The 15,683-nt window shown below is 46.4% G+C and overlaps 1 protein-coding gene across 1 annotated transcript in view; it reads right to left on the reverse strand.

Annotated features, from left to right (window-relative positions):
* Positions 1–15,683, reverse strand: part of KIF26B (kinesin family member 26B) — a 561,334-nt gene that overhangs the window by 338,498 nt on the left and 207,153 nt on the right. Inside the window, exon 3 of the mRNA XM_005539602.5 lies at positions 12,833–13,366. Within this exon, the coding sequence (XP_005539659.3) occupies positions 12,833–13,366 (534 nt within the window). The remainder of the gene's footprint in view (positions 1–12,832; positions 13,367–15,683) is intronic.

The raw sequence follows: 15,683 nt of genomic DNA on the forward strand, positions 1-15,683 counted from the left end.
ACAGATGTGGATGCTGCTGTCTTTGCTTTTCATATGGAATCTGTTTTTCACCCCAGTGTCTCGGTCATGCCCAGGCTCTCAGATGAGCAACAGAGGGATATGTTAACTCCTTGGGGCTAGTGGTGCAGCAGAAATGGACCAAGTCTCCAGAGTCCCAAAAGTCGTGACTAATATGCTTCTCAACACCTAAATGACTCCCTCGGTGTGACTTAAGCATATGATATATATGACTCATTAATCCTCACAAATACCTCTATAAGATAGAGGCATGCTAATTCATCACACTAAAGACTGTTAGCACAGTAAAATCTCAATTACCAATGAATTAGGTGTATGTCTGGGGTGGGGTGGGTGAGGACTTTTTTTTTTTTTTTTTTAAGATGGAGTCTTGCTCTGTTGCCCAGGCTGGAGTGCAGTGGTGCAATCTCGGCTCACAGCAGCCTCTGCTGCCCAGGTTTAAGCGATTCTCCTGCCTCAGCCTCCCGAGTAGCTGGGATGACAGTTGCATGCCACCATGCCCAGCTAATTTTTGTGTTTTTAGTAGAGACAGGGTTTTAGCATCTTAGCCAGGCTGGTCTTGAATTCCTGCCCTCAGGTGATCCACCCGTCTCAGCCTCCCAAAGTGCTGGGATTACAGGCGTAAGCCACCACGCCCAGCTGAGGACATTTCAATTTTCCAATTTATAAAAACTTGCAAATTATATAATAATTTTAAAAGAAACATTTATTTGTATGTATGTATGTATGTATTTATTTATTTATTTATTTATTTTTATTCAGAGTCACACTCTGTCACCCAGGCTGGAGTGCAGTGGCGCAATCTCGGCTCACTGCAAGCTCTGCCTCCCAGGTTCATGCCATTCTCCTGCCTCAGCCTCCCGAGTAGCTGGGACTACAGGCGCCCGTCACCACACCTGGCTAATTTTTTGTATTTTTAGTAGCGACGGGGTTTCACCGTGTTAGCCAGGATGGTCTCGATCTCCTGACCTTGTGATCTGCCCACCTCAGCCTCCCAAAGTGCTGGGATTACAGGAGTGAGCCACCCTGCCCAGCCAAGAAATGTTTATATTTTATAAATACATAAAAGAATAAGAAAGCAAATGTATTAATAGTATACCATAAGCATATAAATAAGGAAACCAAGAATGAAAGGGCTGAGTCCTGTGTTTCAAAGAGTTCAATAAGAATCACAAAACAAAAAAAAAAGGATCATAAACTAGGACTGAATTACTTGATATTTCAAATGAATTCCAAAATAATAAAGTTTGACTTGTTTGGGTTATTTTAAATGTGACCTCTCCACTACACTGTAAAATTCTAAATGATTCGAATCTATTTGCTGCTTTCTCTCCTCCCTTAGAAAGGTCCCCAAATACGGGGGAAAGCTGGTCAATGAGCCTTTCAGTATTTTGTTAATTCACTAATGATAAAATGAGATCACGTCTACTTAAAATGCGGCATTCTCACATGAGATGTGATGTACATATGGAAAGTGGATTTTTTGGCAAATATGTCGAGGAGGGAATGTTTTCGGAGGTGCATGATAACATTTATTTTATGTGCTTGATACTCACTTTATGGAATTGGTGATGTTTTTTCATCTACCACTGGCTCTCACAATGGAAAAGAGGGTCCTGATCCATTTAATTTGAGTCACGTGAACTCGAGTTAAGTAAAAGAAATGTCACTCAAGGAATTCAATGAACTTAACGGAGAAGTTGCCACGTGTCACGCACAGTGCTAAGTGTGCAACTCACACCCTCTCACATGATACCATAACAGCTCTGGAAGTTTCCACTCTGCAGAGGAGAACATTCAGGCACACAGCAGTTAAGAAGCCCGCTCGAGGTCACACAGTCAGCAAGGAAGCTGGTGTTTTATTTCTGGTGCATGAGCAGCAAATCCAGCATGACCCCAACCTCTCGTTGTGTGAGACTTGGATAAAATCATGGATGAGTATCAGCCTCTGAGTTTCTAAAACGATCTGTTTTATTTGTCATTAAAATGAAAAAGAGCAGTAGCTGTCGTTTTCCCCTTGGCCAGCTCACTATGGAGCCTGGATACTCCCTGGCTCTTTTCTTCAACCCATAGGAAACTGAAAATTCAGCCTGAGGGAACAAGGTCTGGGAGGGTGGCTGAGTGAGAAAGGATGTGGGCAGCCCTCTACAAGATAACTGTGAAAAGCATCTACATCTAGGCAATCTTCTCTCTCACCTATTTTACCCCCTGTGCAGCAATGCTCAGCTCTGCCCTTGACCCAAGGTTTGCCTGGGAGGGGAAAATAACTCCTCCCTTGCTTGGGTGATAATAGCCACATTCCCACCACCCCTCCCCACCTAACCCCTCTCACCCACATCAAAAAGGGGGGGGATGGTAACTATTAATAGTAACCAAGAAATTCCTCTTTAAGGCACACAGCATCTTACCAAGTGTTTCTAGCCTGTTTTTGGAGCCTTGATAGGTTACTACAGATAAAAGCAAAAAATACAGACCAAACTATCAGCTTGGTCAGTAGAGAAGGAACAAGGCTCCCCCAGCATCAGTCCGATGAGGCTCACAACTTAAATTTATCTGCTCTCAGGTGATGGTCCAAGAAGTGCTGTTTACGTTTATGCCTGTAGTTGTGAAAGCACAAATGACTTATAAGGTATTCTGTGAGTTCAGAAGAGCCTGAGGCTGTTATTCTACGAAAAGCCCACGCGTGTAGGTTGATCACTGACTTTGTCCCTGAGTATTTTTTCATTTTGTCTGGCTCTGGAGAGGTTCCCCTCCAGTGTAAGGATGTATGCAGATATGACACGTCCCTCCCTCTCTCTGCTTGGCCTGGTTTTCTCTTTTCCACTGGTGCCCTTTTTTCCTCCAAGCAAAGAACGTGCATGGGAATCCCCCACTGCTGACCAGCCGTGGATGCTGTATCTGCTCCTTCTTCAGAAGCGGTTCAGCAAGGAAAAAGCCCACATATACCTTTCACCTCTGCACTCCAACTTCACTTTTCTCCTTTTTATTTATCTGTCTTATCTAGCTAGCTAGTTACCTATCTGTCTGTCTATTTAGAATGTGACCTTATTTGGAAACAGGGTCTTTGCAGATGTAATTATTAGATAGTTGCAAAAGTAATTGCAGAGATTGCTATTATTTTTAATGGCAAAACCCACAATTGCTTTTGCACCCATACAATAGTTAAGGATTGAGATGAGATCCTACTGGACAATTTTTCTACTAAAAGTACAAAAATTAGCTGGGTGTGGTGGCACATACCTGTAAACCCAGCTACTCAGGAGTCTGAGGCAGGAGAATCACTTCAACCTAGGAGGCGGAGGTTGCAGTGAGCCAAGACTGCGCCACTGCACTCCAGCTTGGGCGACAGAGCAGGACTCAGTTTCAAAAAATAAAAAAATAAAGCCACATAGTTAGTAGTAAGTTGTGATGGCAGTCGTAAGAAACAAACACCTGTCTCTCAGCCTCTCACTCATCTATCCACATACATTCATTGTCCTCTTCCCTGTACCTATTGTGCCAGCGCCAGATAAATTCTTTCTTAACGCTGTGGTTCTTGGCCTTGGCCAAGTTCAAACCAAGGCCTCGGTCCCACCTGCAGATACTCTCATTTAATTTGTCTGGGGTGTGGCTTAGGCATTAGGATTTTTTTTTTTTTTTAATCTCCCAAGTAATTCTAGTGTGAAGCCAAAATTGAGAATTCCTGCTTTCAGGCAAAGAAATCTTCCCCTTCCCCTGCTCCGAAATCCCCATTGACTGTCTTCTGCCTACCAGATAAAATGCGATACCAGCACACACTTACACGCTGCTCTACAACTTCCAAAGTGCACCCAAGTGCAGGCATTATGAAGATTTTTACCAGATGAGGGAAGAATTACTGCCGGGGCAGTTCTGTGAAATCTCCTTCTATCAGATCAAAAGGCCCTCTAGCCAAGATGAATTCCTTCTACACGAAATTCAGTGAAGGCTCCTTCCCCTCCGGTTCCTTCCATCCTCCCACCCCCAGCTTGGAATGATTTCCGCAGTTTCAACAGTATGAGCCTTATGTAACTGTAATTACTAGCTACCAATGGAGAGTGGCTGTGGTGTGCTGGTTATTATGATTCTACAACAATAGGGAAATCTGAGATAATCGAAAACCGGCGGTGCAGTATGAGTAACCTCTCATTCTGCGGAGGCACCCAAATGAAAGAATCTGACTTGTGCATGGGCCGGCCGACCCGCAGGGTAATGGGGTTTGTTGTGTGAGATGCAAAGCCCACGTTCTTGGCTGTCCTGCAGGTTTCTGCAGGGACTCCTTGGTCTGTAGACCCCATCCCCCTTCTCCTTACCAAGCTTTTCGGTTAGCCAAAGGCTCACCAGGTGTAATAGCCTCCTATTGCTGCTGAAGCAAAATAGCACACATTGAGCAGCTTCAAACAACATAAACGTATCCTCTTAAAGTTCTGGAGACCGGAACTCAAAAATGGCCCTGCAGGGTTCTTCTGGAGGCTCTAGGGGAGAATCAGACCCTTGCCTTACCCAGCTTCTAGAGGCTCCTTCTTCCATCATCAAAGCCAACAGATTTGAATCTCTCTCCCCTCTGACCTCTGCTTCTATCCTTCCATCTCCTCTCTCTGGTTCTGATCCTCCTGCCTCCCTCTTTAAGGATCTTTGTAATTACATTGAGTCCACCCAGATAGTCTAAAATGATCTCCTTGGCCAGATGTGGTGACTCATGCCTGTAATCCCAGCACTTTGGGAGGCTGAGGCAGGCAGATCACCTGAGCTCAGGAGTTTGAGACCAGCCTGGACAACATGGTGAAATCTCATCTCTACTAAAAATACAAAAATTAGCCAGACATGGTGGTCCATGCCTGTAATCCCAAGGCTGAGGCAGGAGAATCGCTTGAACCTGGGAGGTGGAAGTTGCAGTGAGCCGAGATCGCGCCATTGCACTCCAGCCTGGGTGGCAGAGCGAGACTCCGTCTCAAAAAAAAAAAAAAAATTAAATTAAATTAAATGACCCCCCATCTCCAGCTCCTTAACTTAACCACATCTGCAAAGGCCCTTGTACTGTGTAAGGTAAGACATCCACAGATTGTGGGGATCAGGGTGTGGGCATCATTGGGGGGCCCCTCTTCAGTCTACCACACCAAGCAAATGCCCAGATTGAACGTATTTTTGAATTTTCCCAATGAAGTCTGGGTGCTCCCTTCAGACCACGACCCCATCCATAATCATAAGCTGTGACTACCCTTTTGGAATTTCACCCTGAACACTCTAGCCTTGAGAAATGTCTGTCCATGACCGAATATACAAACTGATTCTCTTTCCTGCGTTCATGATTTGTCAAAAAGCATAAAGATACATAACCGAATATCCCTTTGACCATCTATAAACAGGAGAAAACAAAACCCATGGTCTTCAGAATCTCTTCCACGTCATAGCTTGTCTAATCGTGGCATCTTACACTATTGCCTGGCTGGGCAGAAGCAGCGGCAAGAGGAAAGCAAGTGACCCCAGTGCTGGCCCAGGAAGGGGTGCGCTGCATGTTCCAGGGCACGAGTGGCCGAACGAGCCCTCGAGAGCTGGCCCAGGAAGGGGTGCGCTGCATGTTCCAGGGCACGAGTGGCTGAACGAGCCCTCGAGAGCTGGCCCAGGAAGGGGTGCGCTGCATGTTCCAGGGCACGAGTGGCTGAATGAGCCCTCGAGAGCTGGGAAGAACACGGGTGAAAATCCTCCACTCCTGACCTGCTGGAAACAGCCACCCCGTGCCTTCTTGAAAAGTGGTTCGGCCGGGAAGAGCATGTGTCTACCTCATCTCCCGACATCAGCCATACTAGAAAACATGCTTCTGCTTTCCATGAAGCTGCTATAAGCAAAGCCTCTGAGTACAACAGCACTTGGGCCTCACAGAGCCTCACCTTCCTCCTACAGGGGCGCTCGGAAGTCCGCTAGCACCAAGCTCCCCCAGGGCTTCTGATCTCGGAGGAGCAAGTGTTATGCACTGCAGAGGTCCTGCCATTTAGCAAACCTTGATATATTTTGAGGTTGGTGCTGCTTTTACATCCTTTTGTGCCCATATCTTTCTTTTTTTTTTTTTTTTTTTTTTTTAGATAGGGTCTTGGGTCTCACTCTGTCACCCAGGTTGTAGGCAGTGGTACAATCACATCTTACTGCAGCCTGGAACTCCTGGGCTCAAGGAATCTTCTTGCCTCATCCTCCTGAGTAACTGGGACTACAGGCATGCCACCACGCCTGGCTAATTTTTTATTTCTCTGTAGAGATGGGGTTTTACTATGTTGTCTAGGCTGGTCTCTAACTCCTGGCCTCAAGCAGTTCTCACCTTGGCCTCCCAAAGTGCTGAAATTACAGGCATGAGCCACCGTGCCCAGACTGTGCTCATAACTTAAAATATAAATTCCAGTAATGGCTATGTTTCATAGGCATGGTCGTTCCTAAAGCTGTAATAGAGACTACCTCATAATGATTTCAGCCAGAGTTCAGTCCAGCATTATCTCTCATGTTAATTCCAATGGATGTTTTTAGAGAATGCAGGAAAAATTGTATTGAGAGCATTTTCCTCCAACTCAAGGAATGCACATGGATTCTATCAACGGTCTGTGACAGATTTATTACTTGTATATTAATCTAATATCTTCTGAATTTTCTTGACAAGGTCAATTGAGTGAAGTTCTATGAAATAAAGTCCTTCTATCCTTTCAAATGCCCCTGTATTGAGTGTGGCATCAAAATGCCAGCTAGGTTCTTTTCATTGAATCTAAGGATTTACTAAGTATCATTAAGATACTTCAGGTTAAAGATTAGCTTGGAATCGAATGACTGGTGGTTTCCACCAAAATCCTTGGGTTCTAGATAGGTCTTTGGCCTGGAATTCTTTCCTAAACTATGGTCAGTCATAGAAAGTAATTGTAGTGCTCCCCTGAGATAGGAGCTGTCTCTAATAAAGAACCACATTTTCACGTTAGCTGCTGTGAGGGGCATGAGAATAAAATGAGTCCCTGTTGTCCAAGAGTGTGTGATCTAGTAAAAGGGATTCAGCTAGGATTTAGAAAACTCTAAACAAAAGAAGCTTCAAATCTCTCAGCCTAAGGTTTCTCTTCTGGCAAATGAAAGGGTTGAAATAGATAATTTATACGGTATTCCTGCTTTATAGTTCATAAAATATTTTCACACCTTCTTCTTAATTGTTCCCTATAATCACCCTGTGAGGTAGGAATTTAATAGGTAATGAAATAGACTAAGATGTCAAGCTTCTAAACTGGTTTAATAGTTGGTGGAACTACAGGCTTGAACTAGATAAGACTCTGTCTCCAAATCTCCTACCATGATGCAAAAGCCTACATCCTACAGAGGTGCATTCTAACACCAACATCACCAACATCCTATAATTCTGTGTGTACAGTCTTCCCTGCAGTTATTGACTATAAAAAATGCTGATCAGGCAAAAGCAGCTGCCATTCAAAAAGAGGTAACTAATCTGTAGTTGATTACAAGGAACTAATCTAGACACATCCTTTCAAAGTCACAATTTCATGTGGTCAAATGAAGGTTGTTACACATGGCTACAAAGACGGGCAACAACAGACACCAGGCCTACTTGGGGGTGGAGGGTGGGAGGCGGGTGAGGATCGGAAAACCACCTCTCAAATACTATGCTCGCTACCTGGGTGACAAAATCATCTGTACACCAAACCCCAGTCGCAATTTACCCATGTAACAAACCTGCACATGTACCCCCAAACCGGAAATAAAAGTTGTAAGAGAAAGGATGACGATTCTAGAGCAGTGATTCCCAGCCTTTTCAACACCTGGGACCGGATTCATGGAAGACAAATAGGGGGCGGAAATGGGATAAAACTGCTCCGCCTCAGATCATCAGGCATTAGATTCTCGTAACGAGCGTGCACCCTAGATCCCTCACGTGCACAGTTCACAATACGGTTTCCGCTCCTAGAAGAACCTGATGGCACTGCTGCTCTGACAGGGGATGGAGCTCAGGAGGTAATGCCCACCCATCCGCCACTCACCTCCTGCTCTGCAGCTGGCTCCTTAACAGGCCACAGAGTCATATCAATCTGTGGCCTGGGGTCTGCGGACCCCTGTGCTAGAGAATTTTCTGCTTTCTCTGTGTGTATAGATTATGGTAGATGTCTGCAGATGAACAGAAGAAAGTCTTTCTTTGAAAGCCCATCTTATAATCTTCTATTAAATCAAATTTCTAAGGTATTTAATAAGATTTATCTTTGTGGTTTGTTCAACGTTTTTGATGTCATCTCAGTACTTCCTAAATGACTCTTTTTAAAATCTCTCTGGATCGATTCCTATTTATCTGTGTTGCTTACAGGTTCCTGGGCTTTCTGGAGGTACTTTAGAAATGTGAAGGATATATCAAAAGAGAATCGAGAATCTTCCTACCACAGCCTTTGGAGATTATGACACAGTGGTGTGGGTCACAGGGATTGAGGGATTCGCGGGACCATTCTATCACCCGCGTGACGCGGGTCCCACCAGGCTCACTGCTGGAAGGCCTGTCCGCATCCTCGCTACATCTAAATTGCAGGAGGGAAGAGTCATTTTCTAGAGGCTCGGGTTCTGCGGGTGTGGAGTTGCGCCTGTGGTAGTGACAAGGTCTAGATGCTTCTCTGCCCAGGGAACGGCTCTGGCACTGATCCAGAGGCCATCTGCTTTGTGGGGAGGGAAGTGGGAGTACGGGTGAGCAGGAAAAATGAGGTCAGCTTTCAGAGCAGTCAACCATCTCTGACGAGCTGGCTAGACTGCAAACTGCACAATATTTACTGCAGGGAGATGTCCGCAACAGGAGACACTCAGTCTGGCCAGACCCAGAGCCCCCACCCCGGGGCGTCAGGACGACACAGTCACAACACAGGGGACGCGGATTCATAGCCAGGCACCAAATCTCTTGATCCCAGAGAGATTTCCTCTGGTCCCTTTATTACTCAGGGGAAATGCGTGAATCGGTCTGTTCTCAAGTTGGAAAGAAGCAACATAACGTACCCAGGACGACCACAAGCTGGTGGCTCGTGTGAATCTTGGTTGTATCTGGTTGTGCCACATTGGGCAGGATTAGGAGCCTGTCTGCATGCCCCCAAAGCAGTGGGGCATCTCTTCACCTCTGCACTCACCTGCCTTCTGTCCCACGGTGAGGACCTTAGGACGGGAATCAGGGTTTCCAGCCCACGGTTGCAGCCCCACCCACCACCTAGCACAGTGCCTGGTACTTGGTTAGAGATGAAAAAATACTTGTACAGCGAATTCTCTTTCATCTGAGTTTGGGAAGAAAGAGGAGGAAAAGAATCATTGCACAAATAAAAGAAACGCACAAATAATCCCTAACCAGCCGTTGAAGCAGCATCTTCAGTGTTTCCACCTTACACACAAACTTTCACCTCACTTTGAATATTTTATAGGAAGCACCAGTTTCATGCTCATCTGTCCTCGATCATCAGCCCTGGCGCAGTCGCTGAGTCTTCTAACCGGCCCCTGATGCTTAGCGAAATGGCTGCACAGCCAATGTGCGTGTGACACAGAGCTTCGGGGTCCTGGAAGGTGAAATGTGAGTTGTCTGTGTAACATGAGCATGTGGCTCACACAACCCAGGGATGTGTGGAAACTATGGCCTGGGTAAAAGGATGTTCATCTGAGCATTTTATTTACAGTAGCAAAGACCTAAATTCTAATTAATTGATGTTTGGTTATGTATTAGGTTGGTGCAAAAGTCATTGTGGTTTTTGCTGTTGAAAGTAATGATAGAAACCGCAATGAATTTTGCACCAACCTAATAAATTAGGACATCTCCATAGTGTGGATAATATTCATATAATGAAATACACTACTGCTAAAGAGAATATTTTAGGGAAACATGTAACGGCATGGGGAAATGGACCCAATGGATTCAGTGAAACGCAGGTCACAGAATTGAGCCCGGTCACAATTTTACAAATTGGAAGTGTATGAAATGCTAGAAGGAAGTATCCCCAAATGTTACGTAGTTTGTATCTGGGTGACATCAACTTCTAAAGTCTTATTTAAACTTTCTCATGCATTTTAAATTTTGTTTTACAACAAACATGTTACTTTTTATAATTTTGTAAATGGTATATTTTAAAACTGCAAACAAAAAAAAACGCAAATCATCCCATGATGCAAAGAAGCCCTTCTCTGTTCCTGCCCTAGATGGTTACTTCCAAGACTAGACCGTGAAGCACCCCGCAGGACGCCCCTGGTTCCTCATTATATTTACATACACATCCCAGAAAATTCTATCCAAAAGTCTAGGGGCAGTGAGGCCCCGGCAGGTAAAATGAGTTCTTTTCTTTGTGACACAGGTCTGAAAAGGAACCATATCTGGAAAAGATGTTGACAGCTTACTTTGGGGTAGCCTAGGAAAGTTGGAAGAAGCCGTGGTAGGCAAAGCCACTCCCCGGGTATGGGGAGAGCCAGTGCTGGTTCTGCCGTGGGCTGTGCGGCCATTTCACTAAGCAGCATATTCCTTATCTGTAAAAGGAAGATCTAACACCTGCCCCACCTACCTCATAGGCCTACTGTGGGGTTCAGTGAAATCATGTATATGTTAGATTTTGTAAATTAGAAAGCACCCAGTTAAGTGAAAAGTTCGACAATCCAAGAATGCTAATGTCTTAGGATAATGATCAATGCTTCCCACTTTCTTTCAAGATAGCAAGAGACACGAACACTCTCAAACACTCTAGAAAAAGTCACCAGGAATTTTATCAACCACATTTAACTCACTTCATGTTTCCCTATACCTTGTCCAGCATAACAAAACTATGCTATGTGTTCACTCAACTTGTTCCTTTTTCTCCTGGTCTCATGGGTAGACCGGCTTCCCCAGCTTCCCCAGTGGGAAGGTAGGGTCAAGAGACTAAATTGTCTGTCTATTTCTCTCTCTCTCACGCTTCTTTTTTCCTGATTCAGAGTCTTGCTCTGTCACCCAGGCTGGAGTGCACTGGTGCGATCTCAGCTCACTGCAGCCTCTGCCTCCCGGGCTCAAGCAGTTCTCCCATCTCAGCCTCCCAAGTAGGTGAGACTACAGGCGCATGCCACCATACTTGGCTAATTTTTGTATTTTTAATAGAGACCAGTTTTCTCTATGATGCCCAGGCTGGTCTTCAACTCCTAGGCTCAAGCAATCCACCCACCACAGCCTCCCAAAGTGCTGGGATTACAAGTGTGAGCCACCACGCCCGGCAGAGACTGAATTCTTTTTTTTTTTTTTTTTTTTTGAGACAGATTCGTGCTCTGTCTCCCAGGCTGGAGTGCAGTGGCGCGATCTCAGCTCACTGCAAGCTCCACCTCCCGGGTTCACACCATTCCTCTGCCTCAGCCTCCCGAGTAGCTGAGACTATAGGCGCCCACCCCCATGCCCGGCTAATTTTTGGTATTTTAGTAGAGACGGGATTTCATCGTGTTAGCCAGGATGGTCTCGATCTCCTGACCTTGTGATCCACCCAGAATAAAAATGTAAGCAATGTACATGCCTTCCAGGCAAAGCCGGGCCCCAAATCCTCCTGTGAGATCCTCCACACATGCCTTCTCCCCTCATTTCCCGGCTGGTTACAGAAGGTCTGGTGAAGGACTCTTGAGGCCCCTGGAAGATGGTGACACATTTGGTGGAAGAAATCTGAGTCCTCACGTCACAGCGGAAGGCCACCCACCAAACACCCCCTATGACCTAAGTGAGAAAGAACCTGAGCTCTCTAGGATCATTTGCTCTATATACCAACTATCTTCTCTGACTAATACATCCTTGCCCGTGGCCACCTCTCTATTCCAGTGACGGTCAGTGCTCTCTGCTGCTTCCCACACCACTGATGCAGGGGATAGAGGCCACTTACAGTAAAAATCCAGTCCTCATCCAACAGAAAACTCACCCAGGCAAAATCAGATCATCTTTAGATTCCCTGGGAGATTTAAGACCTGTTTTTTATTTCTATGGGGAAACTTGGGGGCATGTGCTAATTCAAATAACTGAAAAGGAAAATGCACTTTTGGCAGCCCAGTACCAATAGTTCTCAAGGTGAGTTGCAAATAGAAAACAGTTTGGGTCTGTCAAGCGAGGAGAGGTTAAGAAGGGCGTCTATACCTCTTTTGGAAGGTACAGACAAAGGAAGCAGAGTGCCAACACGGATCACTGTTCCTTTGTATATTTTATTCTTAGCAATGTCCAACACTTCCACAGGTTGCTTTAAAACCATGATTCCTGGGACTCACAATATCCTTCGTTCAAAAGCCTCTCACTCATCTGCCTTAACATCTAAAATCTCTGTTAACAGGCACAACAATGATTCCCTACTATATGGCAGATATTGGCCTACATGTCATGCAAACACTACCTTATTTAATTTTCATGACTCACATCCATTTATAAATGAGGGACTTGAGCCTAAGACAGGGCAAACCCCTTGTGACAAGTCACACTGCTAATAAGTGGCCAAGTCGGGGCTTGGACCCCAGTTCAAGGATCTCTGTGGCCTACCTCTTCATGGCTATGCCATGTGGTAAACCTGCTGGCTGGGAAGCTGCTGGCATCGTCTGGACCAGCAGGGTCTCTCAGGAAGGAGACACTGAAGAGTGGAGAAAGGGGAGGTGTGGAAGGTTTGGAGGATACAGCAGCACCCTCTCAAAGCAGGCGGGTCTGGGTGGGGCACCTTGATGAGAACTCTGTGGGGGCCACATGGAAACACTAGGCTTTGAGTTCCCAGGAGGAGGCAGAGGAAGGAAGTGCTGCCCACTTCTCTGCTTTGACTCGAGCCAGCCCTGCTCTTCCTGGCTCACCCAGGCTACTTACCTGGTATGGGTACAGGGTGACCCCGTTGGTTCTCGACAGGGACCAGGTGCCATCCAGGTACTGGTGAGCCTGGATGGCCACTGAATTGAGGATGTTCCCATTGCTTGGACTGGTGGCCATCTGGAGGCTGACCTTGGCCTGGTGGGTGGGGGATCCACTCTTCTTTTCCGCCCCATTGCTGACCCCAAGGCTGCTGGGTTTGCTGCTGTGCTTGTTGACGAAGCCTGTGTAGTTGGAGGTGGCATAGGGGGCAGGCACAAAGGCCCAGTCCCTGGGCTGCTGGAGCCCACCCACGTGCCGGGACCCCACCAGGGTGGGGATGTTGGAGAGCGGTGGCGGGGAGCCGGGCGAGGCGTCGTAGTGCTCACTGCCAGCTGCCTGCTCCAAGGCCAGCACCATCTGGATGGCCTCCTGCTTCAGCTGGTTCAGGTGAGTGGCGCAAATGTCACAGCGGTTGTCCCGGTCATTCCATGCCTTCCGGATGGTGTTGGGGACCTGGAGTTTGTCGTGAATCACAGCCGAGAAAGCAGGGTCCTAGAGAACACAGAAGCAGAGGAAAGGGAGATTCTATAACTCCAAGGCTGCTCAAGAGTTTGATAGTTTGATTGGCATTCAACAGAAATGAGAAGCTACATTGGCAGAAAAGCCTCCATTTTTGATAAACACATTTGACAAATGTAAGAATTTTATAGTGAAAACTTTTAAAAAGAAGTTAAAAAAAAAAAAAGACTTCTAAGTATCTTCTTCGCCAGGCCGGTCAAACAAGTACATTTGTTTGTTTGTTTGTTTGTTTGTTTGTTTGTTTTGAGACAGAGTCTCGCCCTGTCTCCCAGGCTGGAGTGCAATGGCACGATCTCGACTCACTGCAACCTTTGCCTCTGGGTTCAATCAGCCTCCCGAGTAGCTGGGACTACAGGCACCCACCACCACGCCCAGCTAATTTTTTGTACTTTTAGTAGAGACAGGGTTTCACCGTGTTAGCCAGGATGGTCTCGATCTCCTGACCTCGTGATCTGCCCGCCTCAGCCTCCCAAAGTGCTGGGATTACAGGCGTGAGCCACAACGCTTGGCAAGAACATTCTTATTCTTATGTCCACTAAAGAATGATAGCCATCCCTGGGCTCTCCCAAGGTGTTCAGTTAGAAGGAACAAACGTTTGTCCAGGCATGACGCGGGGTGAGTGCAATCTGGACTGCTGCACTGAGGCCCCTTGGCCTCCTGTTACCACAGAAAGTTAGTAGCAGACGGAGGTGCAACTTGCAACCTCGAACAGAGATTGTGTTCTAAGAAAATCTTGGCCTTATCAGCATTGTGTGCTAAGTACCACTGGAACAGAAGCAAACCAAACAGATTCTGGCCCAGAGATCCAGCCTGTACCAGCAGCCGAGCAAACTTGTGTAGATTAACTCATGTTTACTATTTGCCGTAGGGAAGCTGGCCATGTCTCTATCCAGGTATCTGATATTCTAACCCACCAAAGCAAAACAGTCCAAGATAGGCTTTCCCTTCAAACTTCATCTAAAACTACTCTTACAAAGTATCAGCTGGGCACAGTGGTTCAGGCCTGTAATCCAAGCACCTTGGGAGGCTGAGGTGGGAGGACTACTTGACGCCAGGAGTTCAAAGACCTGCCTGGGCAACATAGTAAGACCCCATCTTTATAAAACATTTAAAAATTAGCCAGGCACTGTGGCACACACCTGTAGCCTCAGCCACTCAGAAGCCTGACGTGGGAGAATTGCCTGAGCCCAGGAGTCTGAGGCTGCGGTGAGCTAGGACAGCGTCACTGCACTCCAGCCTGAGCAACCGACATGTCTCTAAAAAATATAATCTTGCCAGGTGCGGTGGCTGGCACCCATAATCCCAGCTACTTGGGAGGCTGAAGCTGAAGGATCCCTTGGGGCCAGAAGTTTGAGACCGGCCTGAGCAACATAGACAGAAAACCTTATAAAATACTATATATTATTATTATTATATATATATGTTTATAAAATGTTTATATATAAAATAAAAATCTAGCTCAGAGACCCCTATGAAAAAGAAATCAGAAAATGGATTTAATGAGAACAATGTCGCTTATTTACTTGGCTTAAGGATTACACAGAGAAACGAGCACGAGGAGTGTTCGTTGAGTATCAGATGGTTTCCAGTTCTGCCATTTGTGACATTGGAGTTCTTTTTTTTTATTTTTATTTTTTGAGATGGAGTCTCGCTCTGTCACCCAGGCTGGAGTGCAGTGGCCGGATCTCAGTTCACTGCAAGCTCCGCCTCCCGGGTTCACACCATTCTCCTGCCTCAGCCTCCCGAGTAGCTGGGACTACCGGTGCCCGCCACCACGCCCGGCTAGTTTTTTGTATTTTTTTTAGTAGAGATGGGGTTTCACCGTCTTAGCCAGGATGGTCTTGATCTCCTGACCTCGTGATCCACATGCCTCAGCCTCCCAAAGTGCTGGGATTACAGGCATGAGCCAGCGTGCCCGGCCCAACGTTGCAGTTCTGTAGTGACCTCAGACAACTCACTTAGCCTCACTGAACCTCTCGTCTGTCACACAGGGCCATGGCCTTTCCTGATGGGAAGGACCTTCCAGCTCCATGACTCCATTCATGGGGAATGGGGAGAGGAGAGTATGGTCTGTGCATACATGAACAGGGCTACAATGCCATTTGGGGGGCTCAACAGTCGTTGCAGGTAATGGATAAAGCTCATCTAAGGGCTTATTTCCCTCTAGGACATTAGGGAGAAAATGGGCCCTTCTGAAATTCACTGTCGGCTTGTATGGGGTAGAAGCCCCATCAGAGCTGAAGGCGGTTTGATGAGCTGTAGGCGGGGAAGGAGCTGTGAGGCAGTGAGC

The sequence above is a fragment of the Macaca fascicularis genome, chromosome 1 (assembly GCF_037993035.2).
Source record: "Macaca fascicularis isolate 582-1 chromosome 1, T2T-MFA8v1.1".
NCBI lineage: Eukaryota > Metazoa > Chordata > Mammalia > Primates > Cercopithecidae > Macaca > Macaca fascicularis.